Source organism: Pseudonaja textilis, chromosome Z (genome assembly GCF_049901715.1).
Source record: "Pseudonaja textilis isolate UNSWEBS1 chromosome Z, rPseTex1.2, whole genome shotgun sequence".
Lineage (NCBI taxonomy): Eukaryota > Metazoa > Chordata > Lepidosauria > Squamata > Elapidae > Pseudonaja > Pseudonaja textilis.
This window is the reverse complement of record NC_142008.1, coordinates 88,281,035-88,304,241: the sequence shown is the minus strand read 5'-3', so window position 1 is coordinate 88,304,241 and position 23,207 is coordinate 88,281,035. Positions and strand designations below refer to the sequence as shown.

The window sequence follows — 23,207 nt, the reverse complement described above, 5'->3', positions numbered from 1 at the left end:
TTTCTTTCTCAGCTTTGTCTGGTCACAGGGAAATAGAATATTTTCAAGTCTCTAATTGGCAGTGTTACAAAGTTTCTTTGCTCTCACTTTCCCCCTCCTTTTCCGAGCAGGATATAATAAGAATTAATAAAAAAGAAAGAAAAAGATATTTTTTTAAAATGAAATAACTAAAGGGAGCCTCTAGCCTAAAATATTACAAAATCAAAAAGGAGAAGAAAAAAATAGATATAAATGAAAAAACCAGTCCAGTTTCAAAATACAACATCATATATAGAAAATCCAGCAATGAAAAAAAAAAACATTACTTTCACATTCCTGTTTAAAATCACCACTTAATCACTTCTGTCAAAACTTTTACAAATTATTTCTTTTCCTTAGGGTGTCCTTTCAGATCTTAGAATAAAAAAATGTTCTCACCAAACTGGCACACTCTCTCTTTCTGCTCTCTTCCGTTTCGGAGCTGTCTCAACTTCAGCAGCTTTAATGGCTGCTTCTTTGCCCCTGGCAAGAAGAGCTTCTCCTGGATCTACCAGGGACTTTGCAGTATCCCTGGGATTGACAGGATGCGCTCTTCACTTTCGCCGTCTCTTCAGGACAGTTTAGATCCAATAGGACTGTCCAGGAGCAAAGATATTGGCAGCGATCTCAGGCCTCCAAGATCGCATGCTGTATCGTCACAACGCCAGCTCCGCCCCCAAAGATTTCACACAGTGGATGGAGAAAATTTGGCTTTTTTCTTTAGAGAAAACAAAAAAGAAGATACAGCAATTCAGAATGTATGGGATACAATGAAGGCATATGTTAGAGGCTTGATAATAGACTATACAAGGAAAAGGAATACTATGAAAAGACTAGCCTCCAAGGTCCTAGAGGATGAGCATAAAAGACTTGAAAAAGAGATACAGAAAATGCCACAGAAAAAGGACATCAAGCTAAAAATAGATATAATTAAACACAAAATGGGTCAAATAGAAAAAAAAGAATTAGCATAGAAAATTAGAGGTGCTAAACAGAACTACTTTGAAAACGCAAACAAACCAGGTAGATGGTTAGCATACAAATTGAGAAAGGAGAAAGAATCAAGGAAAATATTGCAATTAATAGATGACCAAGGCCAAGTTTGCCATGGTAGCAAAGAGAAGAAGGAAATCATTCGAGACTTCTAAGGGAAATCATTTTTCCAAGAGAATATTGATGAGGAAAGAGTTAAACAGTACTTACAGAATGCTAATTTACCTCAGATACCTAAAGAGACTGAAAAAATGTTAGAAAGCAATATAACAATGATGGAGTTAACTGAAGCACTCAAGAAGCAAAATAATGGAAAGGCACCAGGCCCAGATGAACTTCCGGCAGAATTTTATAAAACATTACAAGAATCGTTGAATCTCCCATTGCTAGAAGTTATGAATGAAGTTATGCTAAAGAAGAAGATACCGAAATCATGGTCAGAAGCCGATATTACACTTATTCCAAAAGAGGAGGCCGACCCATTACAAATTAAGAACTATAAACCCATTTCTCTACTAAATGCAGATTATAAAATCTTTGCTTCAATATTGGCAGAAAGACTTAAAAAATATTTAAATAATTTTATCCATCCTGATCAAAATGGATTTCTGCCAAAGAGACAAATTAAAGACAATATAAGAGTAATCTTGGACACCTTGGAATACTACGAGGCACATCCTGAAAAACAAATGACTCTAATATTTCTAGATGCACAGAAGGCATTTGATAATGTGAATTGGCGATTCATGTTATTACTGTTGGAACAGATGGGTTTTGCTAGAAAATGTATTCAAGCAATAGAAGCTATATACTATAAGCAAACAGCAAAAGTAATGATAGAGGGAGAACTGACAGACTCTATCAATATAAGAAAAGGAACAAGACAAGGGTGCCCACTATCACCTTTGTTGTTTGTGTTAACTTTGGAAGTGCTAAACAGAAATATTAGAGATGAAAATAATATAAAAGGAATGAAGATCAAAAAGGAAGAATTTAAGCTGCAAGCATTTGCGGATGATCTGGTTTTCATCTTAGAAGACCCTTTAGAAACAGCATCAAAATTGATAGGAAAGATAGAGACATATGGAAAGGTGGCTGGTTTGAAAATAAATAAAGATAAGACAAAGATCTTGACAAAGAATATGCTATTAAGACAAAAGGAGAACTGGCAGACCTATTGAAAATTCAGGTCACGAATAAGATTAAGTACTTGGAGATATATCTGATAGCAAGATGTAGTACATTAAAAGAGAATAATTATATTAAACTTAAACAGCAGATAGTGCTAGATTTGGCGAAATGGGAAAATTTACAACTGTCATTAACAACCAGGATGAATATATTACCCAGAATTTTATATTTGTTTCAAACAATTCCAATTAGGCTTGGAAAAGACTACTTTGAAGATTTAAATAAAATTGTGTTGAAATACATATGGCAAGGTAAGAAAGCAAGAATAAAGTTAAAACTTTTTACCATGCTAGAATTAGAGGAGGATTTGGTTTGCCTAATTGGGAGTTGTACTACCAATCTACAAATCTGATGTGGGTTAAGGAATGGATAACACTAAGAAATACTAGATTGTTGACATTAGAAGGACATGATTTGTTGTTGGGGTGGCATGCTTTTTTATGGTATAAAGGAACTAAAACACAGGGGTATTTTAGAAAACATTATATATGGGAGTCTCTGTGGTTAAACTGGGAGAAGATTAAAAGACAATGTTATTTGAAAATTCCAGTCTGGCTATCGACTATTGAAGCATTTTCTTATCCCATAATATACAAAAAAGAACAAACAGTTAGATATGGTGAAATATTGAATGAAAAGGGTGAACTTAAATCTATGCAAAAACTAGAGGAACAAGGTATAAAGATGAATTGGTTTTCATATGCGCAAATACATTCAAGGTATGATAAAGATTCTAAAACAAGGTTTCTATGATAAATTGACTGACTTAGATAAGATTTTGACAGGTACTGATGAAAAGGTGATTAAAAAATTATATGGATATTTATTAGAAATTAAACTAGAAGAAGAACAAGTTAAAGAAACTATGATTGCTTGGGGGAAGAATTTTGGATATGGGATTGATTTAGAGAAATGGCAAAAATTGTGGTCTCAAAATTATAAAATGACAATGTCAACAGTATATAAAGAAAATTTGTATAAGATGTTTTACAGGTGGCATTCCCCCCTCCCCCCAAGAATAGCAAGAATGTTCAAGAATAAATCCGAAAAATGTTGGAAATGTCATCAGACACCTGGCTCATATTACCATATGTGGTGGACTTGTGCGGATGCTAAAAAATACTGGACTAAAATCCACATGTGGTTGGAAAAAATGACAAAAGAACATATAGACTTGAAACCAGAGATATTTTTATTGGGAATTTTACCTGAAATATATAGTAAAGACTTGAAATACCTGTTTGTAAATGTATTAACAGCGCCTAAGATTGTATTTGCTAAAAACTGGAAAAATGAGAAAATGCCATCACAGGAGGAAATCATTAAGAAAATATTGGAATGTGCTGAAATGAGTAGATTGACATTTGAAATTAGAGAACAAGAGGATAAACAATTTTATAAAATTTGGGATCTTTTCTATCAATGGTTAGACAATAAAATACAGTAATGAAATATGTAGACTTTTAGAAAATAATATATAAAGATGTACTTCTTTCTTATTATATCTACAAAATGATTTTAGGATAGATTTGGGATGATAATATGAACTGTTACAAAATAAACTAAGTAAATTATGATTATCTTATAAAACATGAATGAATAAAAGTATAGTCAAATGATTAATAATGATACTAAGGTGTTTAATTTTTGATTGACAATATGAGATTATATGCAAGGGAATTGTAATTGAAGACTACGAAATGGAAGCACAAAACAATTTGTAAACCAACCAGCACGCTGTATGTACAGCTATGGAAGAAAGCTTGATGTTTTTATGTTTTGTTTGTTTATGTTTGTTTTTAAAAACCAATAAAATTTATTTTTAAAAAAAGAAACCGTTCTATTTGAAACCAGAGTCTGGTGATAACCGTTATAAAATGGGCAAACATCTAAATCAATTTCAGTCAATTGCAGGTGTATTTGTTTGTACCTAACAATGGACGTATTCTGCGGTGTTGAGTTAGCGAAGAAGAGCGTAGACAGCTTAACGGGTCCTTCCTCGCTTCACTTGGTTTCCTTGTAGCAACAACTCACTCGCTTGATTCCTACGGTGTTCATAAAACACTACATCTCCCAGCAAACACTGCTTCTTGGTGGGTAATCATAGAGTTATATTACAGATTGACGCAGCAAAGTCGAAGGGGAGGAAGTGAGACAAGCAGTTTCCAGTGGAAATAAGGCCCTGTGATTCCGGCCGGCGTGAGTGAGCGGGTTTGGATTTTAAGATGGCGGCTGCGGCGGGATTGGAGTTCCAGCGCGCCCAGTCTTTACTGAGCACCGACCGCGAGGCCTCCATCGGCATTCTGCACTCCATAGGTGAGTTGGGCCGGCCGAAAAGGGGAAAACCGGCAGGTAAATCTGGCTGCCGATGGTGGAAAGGGATAGATGATGGGCCTGGACGGGTTAGGCTGGAACCGCTGCTGACTCACTGTGTGCAACTCCGAAGGAAATCGGCAGCACCGGGGAAGGAGGAATTCGGAAATGGGAACGCTTAGTAGGAAAGGCCTCTATATTCAGCATCGCTTCTGTAGGGAAACGGAGAAAGCAAGTGGGGATTGGAAAACGGGAAACGCGGGGGATTGAGCCGAGGCAAAGGTTGAGGCTGGCAGGTGGCTTCAGAGCACCAGGCGGACTCTCTGACTTGTCGCCTTGGCTTTTATTCAGAAGAGGCGACTTAAAAGTTAGAAGGTAAACCTGGCGGATTTGCCCTCCAGGAATGGGTTCTGCTGCCGCTTTTCAAATACTTTGTAGCCCTTGCCCTGACTGCTTTGTAACTTCCTAAGAGGGCAGTCGGACCTGCTTCATTCATCCCATGTCACTTTTTCGGATCTCCGTTCGAAGGCCTTTTTCTCTGGCGCTAAAAGGTAAATGAGTGGGTGACAGTATACAGAGCCACTTGGAAAGAAACATGTACGAGCTTCTGAAATATAGGTTGATTTTCTGATATGAGTGGAAAGTGGATACTTGGTCACAGTTAATACCTAAAGGGCTACATTGCACTTGCTTTACTAGTGGTTTAATATGTTCATCATTCAATATTTATATCACTAGTTTTGACAAGCAGATGGAGTACATGATAATACATTTTATACGCTGTGAAAAATTTCACTTGTTGGTTGTAGAAAGTCAAGACACTATTGGTAAGTGTAAAATAATATACTCTGAATGTTTTATTGATTCACTTTTAGTTGGGATTTTCTTGTTAGGTAAATAGTTTGCTTAATAGGATTGTCCTGTTACAGAAAGGAAAAGGGGAAGCATGCTCTTAAGTGAAACTGAAGTGACTTTTTAAGGAGATGGGATGTTATATGGTCCAGGGATGGCATTAAGAAGGGTAATGTGAAGAGTAAGAATGACGGGTCTAAAAAGGGCTAAATTGGATATATATATAAAAAAAGACAAAGCAACATGAGTAAAGCTTTTGGTGTAGTACATTTTAAATGTTACTGATTTTCCTGTAAAGGTATTTCCAGTTACAGTTTGTCATGTTCCAGAAGTCCACATGGATAAATACAGGTAGTCCTCAACTTACAGCCACAAAAGAGCTGTAATTTTTGTTGCTAAAGTGAGAAATTTGTTAAGTGAATCCTTGCAGTTGTTAGTAACATGGTTAAGTGAATCTGGTTTCCCCATTGACTTTGCTTGTCAGAAGATCGGAAAAGGGGATTACCTGGGATACTGCTAGGTAATAAATATGAGTCAGTTGTGAAGCATCCAAATGTAAATCATGTGACCATGGGGATGCTACAACAGTCTTAAGTGAGAAAAATGGTCATAAGTTCCTTTTTTCTGTGCCATTGTAACTTTGAATGGTCACTAAATAAGCTGTTGTAAGTTGAGGATTATCTGTATATGGTGTGAAAATATCAGCTGCTGTTATTAGGCAAGATAGCAACTATCCTTATGTCCATTGAAGGCTTTGTAAGAGTGGTTAACTACTAAATTATATTAGTTTTTCTGATTTTAGAAGATTGTCCTAATTATTACCTTTATTGTCAGAGTACAACATGTGTACAGTGAGATTGGCTAAGCTTCTCTTCATGCACTCCCCCCAACACAACTCACAGTGAGGACAGAGGTCCCTAACCCAGTCCCAATCTTATTACGCTATGTGACCTTGTTTCAAAAGGCGCCAGCCCTGAAAGTCTATCATACTATGTTGACATGAAGTTATTTTCCATTCAGAAGTCTGACAGCCCACGGGTAGAAACTGTTATTCACCCTGTGGCGTGGCTGGCTATGCTTCTGTATCTCCTCCTAGTGCTGACCAGAGTGTGAGTCGTTCCTGAGAATTTTCCTCATTCTTCTAAGGCAGCGAGCCCTAGCGATGTCATCTAGTGATATCAGGGAACAGCCCATGATGCTTTGTGCTGTGCTCACTACCTTCTGTAATGTCTTTCTATCCCCGGCTATCAAGCCAGCATACCACACCATAATGCAATATGTGAGGACGCTTTATTGTGGACTGGTAAAAGGAAGTAATCAGTCATTCCACTTTATTCTTTCGCAAGACCCTAAGGAATGGAGTCTCTGTTGGGCCTTTCTGGCCACCTGGGTTGTGTTGATTTTCCAGGTAAGATCTTCGCTGAGGTAAATTCCCAGGAATTTAAAGGAGGAAACTCTCTCCACACAGCCCCCCCTCAATGTAAAGAGGGGTGGGTTTCTCTTCTTCTGGAAGTCTAACACCATCTCCTTTGTCTTGCTGATGTTTAGGTGCAGGTTGTTTTCTAACTCAAGATTTAAATCATAATTTTCCTTATAACATTCTTATGTAAAAAGAATTTGGTGAATTAATTATATAATTCTAAACACATTTCAGAAAGATCTGTGACAATTGACCATTGACTAAGTCAAGTTGCCATAGAGAACTTGCCTCAGCCAGTGCGCTGCAGGACAACTCACTGCAGGACAAGAGTTACACTAATGTTAAAGATAGTAGAATAGAATAATTAAAGGATGCAAAAGGAAGGGCGGAATGAAATTTGAATGGAAAAATTAAAATATTTTATTTATTTTAAATAATTAAATAGAATTGTTAAATTGTTCTGCAGTGAGTTTTCCCACTGTGTGTTGGCCATGGTGAGTTGTCCAGCAGCAAGGTGACCATGGCAAGTTGTTCCATTTTGTTCCAGAAAAGATAGGTTTTCGAAATCTGATAGTAGGAGAAAATCCAATTTGCTGTAACAAAGGTTATCTATGAGAATTACCCTTTTTTCTTCAGTGCAGATTCTTTTATACGTCTATCTGAATACTCTAGTGATCTTCAACCTGTGGTCTGCGGACCACTGGGAGGCCGCAGTGTTATCACGGGGGGATCTGCGAAGGCTTGAAGAAATGTTATGATTTAAATCTTGAGTTAAGTCTTGTGGGGGGAAGTCTGTGCCCATGGTCTATAGCCACAAAAGGTATTTAAAGAAGGTCCGTAGTGAAGAAATGTCCTGCTGTACTCCATTTTATTTCACATTTAAGTTGATTTTCTGTAGAACATGTTTCTTGGTAACACAGACAGCATTACTTCCTCTCTCAGACAAAATAAATTTGAGTGAGGACACCTGCTGTAGAGGATTTTTACTTTTATGACCTTGCCTGCAGAGAAGAGATGAGGGAGATGAGTACATCCAGAGGGCAAACTGCTGCCATCTTTGTTGTACACCAAAGGTTCCTGGTCTTGTAGTGCTTACTGAATCCTGGTAGTAAGTCACTGGAACTTATAAAGAGAAGGCTGATTTAAGGAATTGTTTCCTATGCATTTTCACTGTGCTTGACAATGAATATTTAGCCTAGGACAAAATAAATTTTATGAGATTCTGATTTTTCTGGGGAAAAAATTCTCAAAAATTGGTATTAATTTGGCTATAACTTTGCTATTGGGAACTGTTGTGTCCTGAGAACAGCTCCTGTTGTCAGTAAGTTTATTTTAAGTCACCTTCACAGCATTTTTTTTTCTATAGTGTCATAATTTTAAGTGCAATTCATTATAGGTGCCAGTACTGCTATTCTTTCCATTTCCAGTTGTCCTAGGGTGAAAAGAAGATAAATTGAAATGGGATGACTAATTTTGTCAATGAACCTTTGTAAGCAATAGTAGATTATAGCGGAGAGATGTGTTCTTTTGTTTGTGTGTTTGTTTCAAGACTATGTCATTCACTATCAGTATTGCTAAAGAGGATGATTTCTCAAGCAAGAAGTTTGTATGCCTTCATACATAAATATTGTCTTCATCCCTTAAATATTGGATGTTGCACTGTGCAGGTACTCTAAGAAACAAGCCTACTGTATTGGCTTCTCTGAATAATAATGGTTTTGTGTCTATTCATTCATGCAAATATATTAGCGCTGGTGACATGTTTTTCATGTTGAATATCTTTGCGTGCATTTTCAATATCTAGTAACACATTCAAGAGTGTCGGGGATTCATTTCATAGTTGTGGCCATATTTATGCTGATTCAAGTGTTAATATCAAATGGGGTGACATCAAGTCCTGTATATTCTATGTTATGAGCTGTTTCATTGTGCAAATCTTTCTGCTCCTTTCCAAGACTGAACAATTTGTCAGGCATATGTTTTTGGCTTATAAGAAGCAAATTTAAAATAGAAGTTTGGGATACTTGTAAACTCTCCTTGATTTGACATATACCACTTCTTTCATCAAAACATTTTATTTTCCCAGTGAAACGTGATGTTCAAGAGAATGATGACGAAGCGGTCCAGGTCAAAGAACAGAGCATTCTGGAACTTGGGAGTCTCTTGGCCAAGACAGGACAAGCAGAAGGTGAATCCTATGTTTAAAGCAATTTAATGGTCACATTACCAGCAGTTTTTCTAAAATTAACATAAATGCTAGAATAGGAGATTTTTCTCCTTTCCTTTCCTTGGTTTTCATCAAAACATCATACAGTTTAAAGATTCTTTCTTTCTTATCACCATTTCTCTATGTTAAATTATGATTTAATCATGGCTAGTTTCACACATTTCATAAAGCCATAAACTAAAAAGACTGCCTAGGTGCAAATAACAATTATGCAAAGTGACATTTCAATTACAGATGGAGAAAGACCCCATAGTAAAACTGAAATAGAAATCAGAAGTAGTTTAAATGAATATGCCTTTTCTGTCTGAGATAATTGACTGCTAAAATTTAGGTGTGGTCACTTTTTTCTAGAATATGAACATAAACCTTTTATAATGTATTCTGATACAATTTTAGATCCTGAGCTATATTGCTACTTGATTATTTTATTGTTAATATAGAGCTTGGAGGACTTCTGAAGTATGTGCGTCCTTTCTTGAACTCCATTAGTAAGGCAAAGGCAGCCCGTTTGGTTCGGTCCCTGTTAGATCTATTCCTAGATATGGAAGCTGCAACAGGACAAGAGGTGAGACAATTGAAATTCAGGCACATCTCTGCAAATGTTCAGAGACAGTTTATGTAGAAAATGATATCATGACAGCAGTGATGGTGCAAATAGTGGAAAAATAATTGAATAAATGTATTTATTTTAGGTTGACCTATGTCTTGAATGCATTGAATGGGCCAAATCGGAGAAGAGGACATTCCTGCGCCAAGCTCTGGAGGTAGGATGGAACATATGCCCATTGTAATTAATGCACAGTATTCTTTCCCTTGCTATTTGGGTATGGAACCTTACATCATATATGCCAATATATTATACTCAAACATTTGTCATTATTTTTTTCTCTAGGTTATTGACGGCATATCCTCAAGTAGTAATTTGGAGCATGATAAGCTTCCAAACTGACTCGCATATATTACAGGCAATTTTTCCTGCAGCTTATAATTGCAAATGTATTTTGCTTCTTAAAAAGCTTTCTCAGATATAATTGACTTATTTATTTAAAATCTTCATAAGATTTTATTTATGTAAATGCATTAATAACATGGTGTTCCTACCTGAAAGTGTTAATACATTCAATTCCACATAGGCCTTTAGTCCAAGTTTCTATCCTTGAAACAGTCGTTTCAAAAGCATTACGTCTGCTGATTTCTTTCACATTACTGTGGTTGTGCTTCATGGTATGGATTTCTTTCTGTATTTTCTTGCCACTTCTGAAACATTTTTCCAAGAGCCTTGTCTGGTTCATATTTTACACATTTTAGCTCTTAGATCAGTATCTGATCACCATAAGTTTTCACAATAATTATTTATTTTTCTCTCTCTAGGCAAGGTTGGTTTCTTTGTATTTTGACACAAAAAGGTATCAAGAAGCATTGCAGTTAGGTAAGTTGACTTCTGTAATCATCCCTAGACTGACCCCAACAATTAATTATAATTATTCTAGGAATGTATACAATGGTGAATGTATGGAACAGCTAGTTTTAGTTTCTACATGAACTGAGAAAATGTTTGGCCTCTACAAGGAATGAAGCAGCACTGTTTTTGATCTGGAAGCAGTTTGAAACATTTGCTACAAGCTGAAGTGTTTTCAGATAGGATGTAAGAAAGAAGAAAGTAAAAATCAATTGGGAATGGTAGAGGTTATGGGGAGAAGGGACGATGCGGATGAGCAGGAGAGAGGGATACATTGCACTGGAAGTTGCTTAGGGAAGAAAAAAGGTGATCTGCTCCTGCTTTGCCCTACTTATCCCATAAAATCACCCCTACAGAATATCGTACTAGCTAAAACCCAGAACAAAGTATTCCTCTTTACTTTTTCTGCTGAACTATAGCCAATCAAAGATGGTTTGGTAAAATGTCCAGAACCCAGTGTGTTTGTTTTGAAACAAAATCTATGTTCTTAATTTTTTTTTAGTTAAGCAACTGTCAACTGCTGGGTTCTCCATGTTATCAAGAATAGTAAAATATCTTATTAATGGCTACCATTAATTAGGCAGCATAATGTATTTGGAGGCTTTGGGAATGTCATACTGATATTGAGAAAGAGAAATGTTGGGTTTTGCATTTAGTGTATTAGCTTTGTATGTGCTGTTTTCACTTTTCTTATATTTTGATCAGAATAATGTTTTACATTTTTATTTTTCTGATCAAATTAAAGAATTCGGAAGAAGGTCTTTAATATGGTATAAATGCCACCATCCACATTGTTTTTATCAGGCTCACAGCTTTTGCGGGAGTTGAAGAAGATGGATGACAAGGCCTTGTTGGTGGAAGTGCAACTATTAGAGAGCAAAACTTACCATGCTTTGAGCAACCTGCCAAAAGCCAGAGCAGCATTAACCTCTGCCCGAACCACAGCCAATGCAATCTATTGTCCGCCCAAGTTGCAGGCGGCACTGGATATGCAATCAGGTAGGGCCTTACACTTTTTTGTATTGTGAATGTCTTGATCTTGGGTCATCAGTACTTGCAAATCTGAGAAATAAAATCCAGCGTTTTCAAGTCTTGAATGACCAGATTATTTTAATCTGCAATATATCCCCAGCCACCTTTCCTAGCTGAACAGAACCATAAGAATTCTTGCATTCTTATAACAACCAGAACACAAAATGGCTTATAATGTCATGCAGAACAAACTAGGTCCTAGGAAAAAGAAAGAGAACCAGTTTGGTATAGTGGTTAAGGTGCTGGCCTAGAAACCATGAGGGAGGGAGTTCTCTAAGCATGAAAGTTGGCTGGATAACTTTGGGCTAGTCACTCTGCCTCAGTGTTTTACCCACCTGTTAGGCATGTTCGCCACCTTGAGTTATATATAAAAACAGGATAAAAATATAATAACAATATTGCAAAAATGTTTATAAGACAGAATCACACTAAAGCAGTCTGTCTGGGAAAATTATCTTCCAAAGATTATTGTATGAAGTATGAATAGATCATTTTCAAAGTTTATTGTAGGCTGAGAATATCTGCTTTGCATGGTGCAGTTAGTCCTCAAGTTACAATGGCAGTTGAGACAGAGATTGCCATTGCCAAGTAGCATGATATTGTATGATTGTATTGCTAAGTGACAGCAGCCATTACTAAGTAAGGAACTCATGTGACTATGAATTTTGTGAAGATTAGAAATTTTTTAGCTATATGCATAAACTGAATTTTCCTTGCTCTACCTCACAACGGGGTAGATAAGAAAGTTCAGGAATTTTCTGGCTTGGAGAAATAAATAGGATTTGGTAGCAATGTTTTCCCTTATCTTTTCTCCAGGTAACCTCTGTTATATTCAGAGCTCTTTTTTATTTCCCTTTTGTTAGGTATTATCCATGCAGCAGAAGAAAAGGACTGGAAGACAGCATATTCTTACTTCTATGAGGCATTCGAAGGTTACGATTCTATTGACAGCCCCAAAGCTATCACTGCATTGAAGTATATGCTGCTGTGCAAGATCATGTTAAACTCGTATGTGATTTTATTGCATCACATAGGGAATGCAACGTGTACTTGTTTCCTTTTTTACATCTGCACAGAGGACAGTTGATCTTATCATACTACAGGCTGCAGTTTGTTAAAGTCTTGTATGAATAAATTTATTTTCAAATCCTGATGGTGACTGAAAAGATATGAACACTAAGGAGGAAAACAGAAAAAAATAAAAGCTAGGAAAGGGCAGAATGTTTGCCTTTGTATCCCACTGGCAGAATATTACCTTTTTCAGCTCTTCTCTAAGAAACCTAGGCTGTGTTAGAATAGAAGCAAACCCTTAAGAGTGAAAAGGCCACTATATTTGAGTTCCTTGCCATATAACAGAATTGAGTGTCTTATAGCAAGCTTTCCTAGTCGAAATATGATTTGGTCTGAGGAGGCTCATTTGACTATTGGGATAGCTGGAGATTCTTGAAATATAACTGTTTACTTTTCATTTCTGACTGCTAAGAGAAAGCAAAGGTTCTTTTGGTTTTTCTTCCACGTGATGAATGGCATTTGAAAAAGGAAACTCTAGAAACATTTTGTCTAATCCCTTATATCAATGCTGTTATTTTGTTCTTGATGTCAGAACATCTGGTTTGTAGCCTCGTGTATATTTCTTGATCTTTTTATTATAACTCTGGCATTTCCAGTGGCTACAAGCAAAAGTTATTCTTTATATCTGGAGCCAAAATATTCAAATACCGTGTTTCTCATAAAATAAGGCTGGGTCTTATATTTTTTTGAGCCCCGAAAAAACGGCTAGGCTGTCTTTTTGGGGGTGACTTAATTCCCCCCCCCCTTGCATCCTCATCTAGAGTGCCCCGCGGGCAGCCTCACCACCAGCCGCTCCTAACGGGTAATCATGGCGAAGCGCAGAGAGCTCCCTACTCCCACCGAACACCTTTGCTGCAGACCCAAGACCTTTGGCACCCGCCGCTGTTGCTTTCCCTTCTGCCCATTCCGCCACCACGTTTGGAGCTGCCGCTTCCGTGTTTGGAGTGCCACTGCCATTTGGAGTGCTGCCGCCATTTGGAGCACCGCCGTCACGTTTGGAGCTGCCATTTCCGTGTTTGGAGTGGCGGCGGTGCTCCAAATGGCAGTGGTGCTCCAAACAGCGGCAGTGCTCCAAATGCGGAAGCGGCAGCTGCAGATGTGGACATGGCAACTCCAAACAGCAGCAGTGCTCCAAACAGCGGCAGTGCTCCAAGCAGCGGTGGTCCAAACACAGAAGCAGCAGCTCCAAACGCAACAGCAGCTCCAAATGCAGAAGTGGCAGCTCCAAATGGCAGCGGTGTTCCAAATGTGGATGTGGCAGCTCCAAACACGGCGGTGGCATGGGCAGAAGAGAAATCAACAGCGGCGGGCGCTGAAGGTCTGCTGCAAAGGTACTTGGCAGGAGTAGGGAGCTCTCCGCGCTCTGCCATGATCGCCCATTAGGAGCAGCTGGTTGTGAGGAATTGCTGCCCGCGGGGCGCTCCTAATGGCAAGTCCCTTCCCTCCATTTTGCATGTTTAAAATATGCCTAAATTTGGGGGGAGGGGCTTAATTTCATTTTATGCCTAGAAAACATGCTGGGTCTTCCTATTGGGGGAGGTTGTATTGTTGGAGAAACACGGTAGATGGTTTCATTTTCTCTTGACTATCCATAAAACATTTTAAATATATTAACATAAAATCGATAGTAGAATGCAGGTTTTCTGGAAAGCAATTATTATATGGTGAGGTACTTCTGTAGTCTGAATTCAGGGACTCAATAAATCAATATCTCTGCTTTTTTTTACAGACCTGAGGATGTGCAGGCACTGGTGAGTGGGAAGCTTGCATTGCGATATGCAGGCAGACAGGTATAAAAATCCTGAACTATTTTTTGTTCCTGAAAAGTTTTCCAATCCTATCTGATTCCTGTTTAAAAAGTTTCTAAATACTGCTCAAAACAGCTAGCTACTAATTTCTACTCCCAGCAGTTTTTTATGATATGTCTTTTACGCATCCTGATTGATTTGGGAGCCAGTCAGTTGGCATGTGTTCGCACCTGAATGCCGAAAGATGGTCCAGCAGCATTAATGATGTGATTCATTGAAATGGGGTTTGTTAACAAGCAGCATCCCTGATCTTATGTCATTGGATTACTTTCTTTGAGTCCAATTGAACTGATAGGCCAGGGCCCTTGACTATATGTGGTGTTTTGATGCATCAGTTTCCTTTTGTCCCCTTTCCTGGTCTGAGTCAGATAAATCAAGAAGGATCAGATCTCTGGCATGTAGAGATTGGAAAGATTAAGGCAAACTAGCCTGCTTTGGACTTGCTAAAGTGTGAAGTATTTCTCTGCTTTGATGAGGGAGTTAAATTGTAGGGCTCTTAAGATTTATAAAGGCTTTTTGCGTTGTTAAATTCAAGGATATCAAGTCAGTGTTTTGGCTGCTGCACACATTATTTCTACCTTTTAAATTCATTGTATTCTCAGTATTCTTGCTCACAATTGGTCCAAAAGGTTAATTGTTATACTTTCTATGGCCTCATCTGTAAAATGTGTTTTTGGCATTATTTTAGGAGTATTATTTCAATTTTGCCTTAACAAGAATGCTGGTTGCCATAATTTTTATAATTTGGCATGTTAGCCTTGGCATTGGGCAAGACAATTTCTGTTCAGGGTAATGGATTGAATGCACTCACTTTTTCATCCTGAAAAACACATAGTGAATATATTTGAAAAATGCCCCTCAAAGTGCCCAAAACATTGTAATTGGTTAAATGACAAAAAAATTTTTTGATATCCTGCCACAGTTAGATACTTTGAACAGCAAACAGCACTTTGAAAGACAGTGGCTAAATGCTACAATTCATTAATATATTTTCTAGTAAACTAGCACCTATTGTTAACTAAGTGTAACTTAAATAGCTTGTTTCATTTGAATTGTACAAAACTGTGTTTAGATTTCTTTTTTTGTGTAATGTTATGCTATATGATCTTGCTTTATTTGACTACTATTATTAGTCTTAACTTGGCTTCTCCAAATGTTTCCTTTAATGACTAGTTATGAGCTGTCCACTGCTAAGGGGCAGTCTTTTAGGCTTCTGTGAAAAATGCTAAATTATCTGCAAGTTTTGCAGAGTTTCAAAAGCTGTTTTTTAAGGAGTCCACATTCTTGTTTATAGATGGTTAATATTCGAAGATAGAAATTACTGTTTGTGCAGTCAGTCGGCATCATCTGGCAACAAGGTCTGTTCCAATTCCTTGGAAGGTTGTTTAACTTTCTCCTCCCTCATTGTGGATGTATGAATTGTTGCTTCAAGATGAAAGCTAAGGAAGCATTCTGATCACCTGTTTCCTTGTTTATAAGAGGAAAATAGCTCTAGAAATGCTTGTCTTTCGAGTTCTATTTCCAAATCCCAATTCAGATGGTCATATATATTTGAGGTGTGAATAAAGTAAGTAGATTTGTTTGAGAGCTTGTTTACAGTTTTCTTGTCCATCATAATAATTTTGTCTTCTTGGTGATTTAGGTAAAATCTGGACTTGTTCTGTTGCATAGGGGAAGGGATTTTGTCTTTTATATTGAGAGGTTAAACTGGATTAAGTTCAGTATTTCAGGATATTACCGTTATCTATCTTCAAGGGATAGTTAACATTGAATAGCAGAAAAAATAGGGATAATACAGATAAAATGAAAAAAAGCACCAAGCAAATAGATTGTCCTGTCAGCTCGCTAGAGCTAGTTTCCTACTTCCAGTCCTAGTTTGCACTTCTGTATGTTATTGAGTTTAGTTCCACATGGATGGATTTGAGTTGCATTGACTACTTGGATGCTTTCAAGAACTTCATTATAACTGCCTAAATCTCTGCTTTCATGTTTGTAGTTATTTTGTCTGAATAGTGTTTTTCGAAAATATACCTGAATGCTTCTGTGATTTAGCAACTGTGTGAGTTAAATGAGAGTAGAAGAATTAAAGCAGTCTTAGTATTTTGATCAAGTAATCTTCCTGAATTACATTCTATCCAATTAAATCAATTATCTCATGTGAGAACAATACAAGCACTATTACTGTCTAATGGTTCAGAAGAATGTTACCATTGGCTCTACTATGTTTTACAGACCGAAGCACTGAAATGTGTAGCTCAAGCCAGTAAGAATCGATCGCTGGATGATTTCAAAAAGGTAAGCAGCTATAATAAGGAAAACAGGTTGAATATCTTTGGATTAGGTTAATTCTTAGAAAAGGGGCTTCTACACTGAAAAGAAAAAAAGGAGGAGAAATATCTTCACTATAATCACCCTTTGGGTCTTCAAGATACACTTGCTGAAGTAACTTGAGAATAACCTTAGATAAGATCAGGGATGTCAAACTTAAGGCCCACGGGCCAGATGCAGCCTAGAAATATCAAGGGACTGGCCCGCGGTGCCTTTGGCAGCTAAAAAAGGCCACATGCACCCCCCCCCATCTCATTTTTACCCTCCATGGCCTCCTACAGCACTCTGCCAGCTGAAGCCAGGCTGAAAAACGGGTTCAAACAGGCCAAAAAATGGGCTGAAAACAGACCAAAAAATCAGGCTGAAAATGGACCTCGCAGCCCGTTTTCAGCTGGCAGTGCTGCAGGAGGCATGATATCTTGGGAGAACACTGAATAACTTGATTTGTACAACTAATCAGAATGAGAACTTATCTACAAAATTAAGTTTTAGTTTGATTAAGGCTACTTCTGTATGAGAAGCTATTTGGATCCAAAGTGGCAATGATGCTTTTAAGAAAAATGTGGGAATGCTTGTTATCCCTCTTGAATCTCGATAAAGAGGCAGCAACAGATTCAGTGAGCATACCTACGCTCCCTCCAAAGCACTATTTTTGCTTCATATCTGAACAAAATTGCATCACTAGGAATACCATATGGTTGCTGCAAGAAACCAAAAGACCACGTGCCTAATGGATGCTCATAGGACTGTGTATTTTTAGTGAATGTTATTTTCATTAGTCAGATAATAATTTTGGTCCTATATGTAATTATTTTAATGAACTTTTTAAATCATATCAGATATTATTCTAAAAATAGCCATGAATGATATGCAGGATCCAATCTGGGCCAGTCACTGGGACCAGAGGTTTAGTCTTCCTGTCTTTTGGACTCTGGGTCAGTTACTGGGGCCAGAAGTTTAATCTTCTGAGCTTTTAGACTTGTCTTGGAAGCCATCCTCAGGGAACTTCTCTCTACCAGGAGAAAACAATACATTCCAGTAGAAAGAAGTTCCCTGAGGATGAGCTCCAGGACAAGTCCAAAAGCTCAGAAGATTAAACTTCTGGCCCCAGTGACTGACCCATATTGGATTTGCAACATTATCCATATCCATATCCACTATTTGCCCTTGTTCATGAATGGTCTGCAATAACGTCAGGTAACCTAGTCAGAATGGTAGTGAGATAGCCCCCTGCATTCAGTAATGATTGAACTTGATCTGCTACAGGCACTGAAAGATTATAAAATGGAACTCAGGGATGACCCTATCATCAGCACGCATTTGGGCAAACTGTACGATAACTTATTGGAACAAAACCTCATCCGGGTTATTGAGCCTTTCTCCAGAGTGCAGGTAAAATGTTTCTGCAGAGCTACTTGTGCCATTTTTGTGTGTCTATTAAATCATGGTTTTGTCTTAAATTTCCCATCAAATTGGGTATGAAGAGCTTATTTTAAAACATTGGCATTTTCACATAAAAGTAATCCAAGATTTCTTTAAATCTTTTAAACCTCTTTAAATTTCTGTCTTGCTGAACAAGTTTGAGTCTCTGTGTCTTATTTTGCCAATTCTGATTTGCCTTTCTTTTGCTTCTTTTGGAAGAGTACAAAACCAAACTGGGACTAAACTATTATTATTATGGCCTCAAACATAATGGCAAGCCCTGTTTAAAACAAGGAAGGATTTATAAACTTAAGAGCATTATATTGTGATTTATTGTATTGAAAAAAAAATCAGTCATGGTTTTTTTTCTTATATTGTATTTGTATTTATTTGATTGATTTGATCATCATACTAAACATAGGTATGACATTGTATTTTAGTATAAAATCTATATATGCACAAATAAAATAAATAATAAAATAATGTTGTCTAAACCAGGACATTTTGAAATTTTCTGTACATAATTTAGGACAAGAGTAGTACAGAAGGAATTACAGGGTAGATTGAATTGAAGTGAGATTGTTTCAAATGTTGAACAGAAGCTTTGAATGTCAGATCAATGCATGGATTTAGTTTTTTGTTGTGCATCTCTGGACTTGCTCAATCTTATCAAAATCTTTTTTTAAGTGAAGTTTCCAGAACTGGATACAGTATTTCAAGTGGATAATTGATCACACAGCTGATAATATTATTTCAAGATAGGGAGGTGGTGTTTTTTTTAGAGAATTGTGGTATGGGTGGAAAGTCTTAATATTTTTCTATTAAATTAATAAAAATGTAATTGCCAAAATGACCTTGTGTTTCATTATGGAGAAAAAATTATGTCAAGTATGAATCAAAGAATTGGAAGAGCAAACATCAAAGTTAAAATTATACAGAGCGTAAGGAAGGTAAACTTGACAGATCCATTGTAATATCTATCAGCAAAGTGACAAGGGGAAAACATTAAATCTAACAACTTGCAGAAATTATGCGGAAGAAATTCAAATATCTCCCTAATTCACATGAATATAAAAAGGCAAGGAGGTATAGCACAATCAAATGTGTAGGATTCTGTTATTATAGCCACACTCAACAAAAGTTGTTGTAGCCATCCTGTAGAGTAGATTCTTGGCCCGGTCTGTCCGGTAAGGCTGATAATTTCACACAATCAGTCATGTGAATGCAGTGATAGAGGCAAATAGTGTGAAGATTAACAGATAATTATTCCAAATTGACAGTTTCTTTCAGAAAAATAGCACTTCCTCATTGTGGCCCCATCTTATTTTCTTTTGCAGATCGACCACATATCTAGCCTTATCAAGTTATCAAAGGTAAGAGCTTAAATGTAGTTGCCTCCATAATGCTATTTTCGGTCTTCTTTTTTTGTTACAATGTCAATTACAGTTGTGAAAAAAAATCGCATTTTCTTCAGCAACAGAAGTGATCTAGTAAGAAATTCCAAATTCAATTTCAACTCTTTTAAAAAGACATAAGTAATTCTCATAGAATTTAAATGAAAATAAAATATAAGAAATAAACTGTATTGCTAAGCAGATATCCATGCGTTGAACTGGCAGCTGTTTCTTTGAAATAAATAAGTAGTGGAAGATAGTTTTTCAAGGGTAAATGGGAAACATTGTGCAAGGAGCATTCTCTCATTTGAATGTTTCCTGGTTCAATTTTAGGCAGATGTGGAAAGAAAGCTCTCTCAGATGATCCTGGACAAAAAATTCCATGGTGAGTCAATTCTGAACCCTTTCTAATATTTGATGGTATTTCTTTCTGAACAAAAGTGATGTACCTCAACAAGTATTAACAAAATAATATAGATTGAATTATATTGAGGAATTCCCACAACTTGTAGGGTTTTTCCTTTAACTTTATATTTAAAAGTTCTGCATTTGGAATCTATATAATTGGGGTATAATTTTTATTTATTAATACATAATCCAAGTTATTCTACTTGCTTTTCTACTTTGAAGTCTTTCAAAATTAAAGTGGAACATTCCGTATTGGAAATATAAGTTATCCAACAATCTTAATTGAAACTTTTCTCTCATTAGGGATTCTTGACCAAGGTGAAGGTGTCCTGATTATTTTTGATGAACCACCTGTAGACAAAACATACGAAGCTGCTCTGGAGACCATTCAGAATATGAGTAAAGTAGTGGATTCATTATACAACAAAGCCAAGAAGCTAACATAGGTGAGGGGGTTCTTACAGCCCATGGTTAAAGCTGTAATAGATTTTACAGAAGGATTGTACTGTTGAGTGATATGCCTCCATCTTTTTTGTTCCCCTTGCAGAGTTGAAAACTGTTGGCTGTTTGGAGCATTGGTGCGTGAAACCTTTGGGGGGGGGGTGGAACAAAAGGCTTAGAAAATGGTGGGGGTTTTTTGGGTTCCCCACGCCCCTTTTGCTCTCCTTCTCACTCAAGAACTTTAAGACAGCCTTTCCCAACCAGGTAGCCTCCAGATGTGTTGGAGCTAGAGATCTTTGAATTTCGAAATCAACATGGCCAGGGATTCTAGGATTTATAGTCCCAATATATCTAGAGGCCACCAGGATAGGGAAGGCTATTTTAAGACTTCCTCATCTGATCCATCTTGTCTATACAATTGTGTGTTCCAGTTTCCACGTAACCTTTTATCTGCTGAACTTTTTACTGGGATGGGGAAATAATGTTTTAAAAAGGAAAAAAAGAAATGTTTGGGGGTGGGGGGGAAAGGAAGCAATGGCAGCATTCTAAATAAAAGGACTGAGGCATATGCTACCTTTAAAAATGAATAAACTTGCTTTTCATTTTCTTGAAGGTGGCAAAGGGATAAGCCAAGATGTCTTGTAAGTTACAAGAACCCAGCCACACAAAATTCCTGCATAGAAGTTATTTCTTGTGTGCATTGCGTCCAACATGATTGTCCACAGGTGTACAAGAACTGGGTAATCAAGGTTGATTACTGCTTCTAAGCATGTGCCCAGGTAGCAAATGTCCATGAGTGCATGTTGGTTTCCCACAAACTCCCTCCATAGCATTGTGTTCTATGTAGGAATTTTGTCATCTGTAAAGGGTAAATTAGAAATTGAGAGCTATATTGTGTTCAGAATTCAGGGGTCAGAGTGGCTAAGCCACATCAATCTTCACATTTACTGAATAATTAGTAAAAGAATATTACAGGCTTCTGTCATCCTTAAGTGCCCCATCTACAATTCTAAGGACTTATCACATGGGGCCTGCTTAAAATACGGTTTTCCATAACAGTAAAAATGCAGAAAATAGCCACTCTTGAACAGTGGTACTCAAGGTTTCCTGGTTCTGTACTGCATGCTTTTTTTTTTCTTTTAAAGGCTAGAATGTACTTGCCTTTTAATTTTGCAAGATATGCCATTGAAAGTACAATTGAGCTTCTGTCCCTAATTGTTGATTTCTTTTAAAAATGGTAGATGGGTTTCTGTTGACGGAAGGCGGGTTTGGGCCATCCAGAGGTATTTTTAACCTTTGTTCCATTCCCTGAGCATCAAGAATAAAGCCGCTCTTTGAGGGTGAGGACATGGCTGCATATTACACTACCCATGTGGCTGCTATCTGAAACTGCATTCTTCTGTTACTGTGCCAGATTTACCTAAGGGGATTTACTGCAGAATAGATTTCCTAAAGTTTACTATGCTGTCATTTTCAGCAGTGAATTTCTTCATACTCTATGTTAAGGATCAAGCAACTAGTTGCTCCAATACCAAATTAATCTACTAGATATAATGGTGGAGCAAGTAACAATTATTTAATTTTCTGACAGCCTGTCTTTTGCAGTGGTAGGAGGGATCCCTGCCTGATCCATTATTACTTTCAGAAAACAATTATTGGCCGTAAACATTTCATCAGGGAGAGGGGAGAACTTTTCAGAGGCAACCCTGCAGCAAAAGTAAAGCAGCCTTCCAACTCCTGGTGCCCACAGATTATCTTGGATTTCAGCTCCAGTAATTCCAAGTTGGGATGGTCTGAGGAGCCTTTGGGGGGAGGGGAGGGGGATCGTAGAATGAAGGAGACTGCTGTAAATGATTGCCTCTTAAAACTGTCTTTGTTCAAATCTAAAAGAACTTTAGAGTGGTGGTTTTGTGTAGGAGAGACAGCACTCTTCACCCTGGTGTTGTTATTGAATAATGGAATTATATTTAAAGTATTGCTTGACATATGAGTAGTGTAACCTTTCACATCATTGCCCTCATCTTCCACTTTCTTTATCTGCTTTCTCATAATTATTTTGTAAACTTGCTTCTCCTACGCCACAAAACATTTTTGCATACGCATGACATCTCTTAACTGGCTGTATCTACCCCTTTTTTTCCCATGCTGCATTTCTCTTCTTTGTTTTGTGTACTTAGCATTTTTAAAGTTTCTCTCTATGTCAGCCAGTTCAAATGTTCTGGGGAGAGATGGTTTTAGGGTTTTGTTTTTGTTTTTTGGTCTTGGGGGAGGGTTTGGCACCATGAATTTCAAAATGTACAAATGGTTCACGCTAACACACACCAGGTATATCTGATGTTCAGATGGCATACAAATAAAAAATATTCTTTTTCAAAAAGAACTTGTTTGTTGTCATTGCCTACAGAGGCATAAATGTAATCTCTTGGGAATATCAGTGGCATGGTCGCTCAGTCTCTATAATTGTTAATTTCTAATACAAGTCTCTACAATAGTCATTGCTAAAATCAGTCAATCAGATTGATGCCATCCTACTTCATGTGATCTCACTGGCTTTTGTTGTCTGAACATGGAAGCATTTTATTGCACCTTGTCAACAATAGGACAATCTTCTGGAGAAAACTTACCAAGTATCTGACTACATTAACAAGTGAGCTTTTTGAGCTATAAAGTCTTAATCAGCAACACCAGTCATGTACTTGGCAAGTAGCCACTTTGGACCTCTAATCTTATACAAATTCAGTAGATAGACATAGGTTAGCATTTGTCCTTACATTCTACCTCCCTCTGTATAGTATCTGTAAATAATTGTTGATTGCATATAAAGTGCAAT

At 37.2% G+C, this 23,207-nt stretch overlaps 1 protein-coding gene across 2 annotated transcripts; it reads left to right on the top strand.

Annotated features, from left to right (window-relative positions):
• The first annotated feature begins 4,388 nt into the window (after positions 1–4,388).
• On the top strand, positions 4,389–22,754 carry LOC113447814 (26S proteasome non-ATPase regulatory subunit 11). Of its 2 annotated transcripts, none has more exons than XM_087915546.1 (14): positions 4,389–4,518; positions 8,874–8,975; positions 9,455–9,579; positions 9,707–9,778; positions 10,386–10,443; positions 11,278–11,472; positions 12,369–12,513; positions 14,306–14,327; positions 16,617–16,679; positions 17,979–18,104; positions 19,472–19,507; positions 19,862–19,913; positions 20,240–20,382; positions 20,484–22,754. In XM_087915546.1, exons 1-13 carry the CDS (start codon positions 4,428–4,430, stop codon positions 20,380–20,382), a joined length of 1,230 nt encoding a protein of 409 aa, XP_087771672.1. In that variant the 5' UTR covers positions 4,389–4,427; the 3' UTR covers positions 20,484–22,754. The 2 variants fall into 2 exon arrangements, with proteins under 2 accessions (XP_087771672.1, XP_026574005.1); XM_026718220.2 differs by having other exon boundaries at positions 14,306–14,366.
• Positions 22,755–23,207: the final 453 nt, after the last annotated feature.

Bases quoted from the DNA above. Each gene is read 5' to 3' on its own strand.
- LOC113447814 (XM_026718220.2), top strand. From the start codon at position 4,428: ATGGCGGCTGCGGCGGGATTGGAGTTCCAGCGCGCCCAGTCTTTACTG. The intron at 4,519-8,873 runs GTGAGTTGGGCC...TTATTTTCCCAG, and splicing joins CGGCATTCTGCACTCCATAG to TGAAACGTGATGTTCAAGAG. The intron at 11,473-12,368 runs GTAGGGCCTTAC...CCCTTTTGTTAG, and splicing joins GGCACTGGATATGCAATCAG to GTATTATCCATGCAGCAGAA.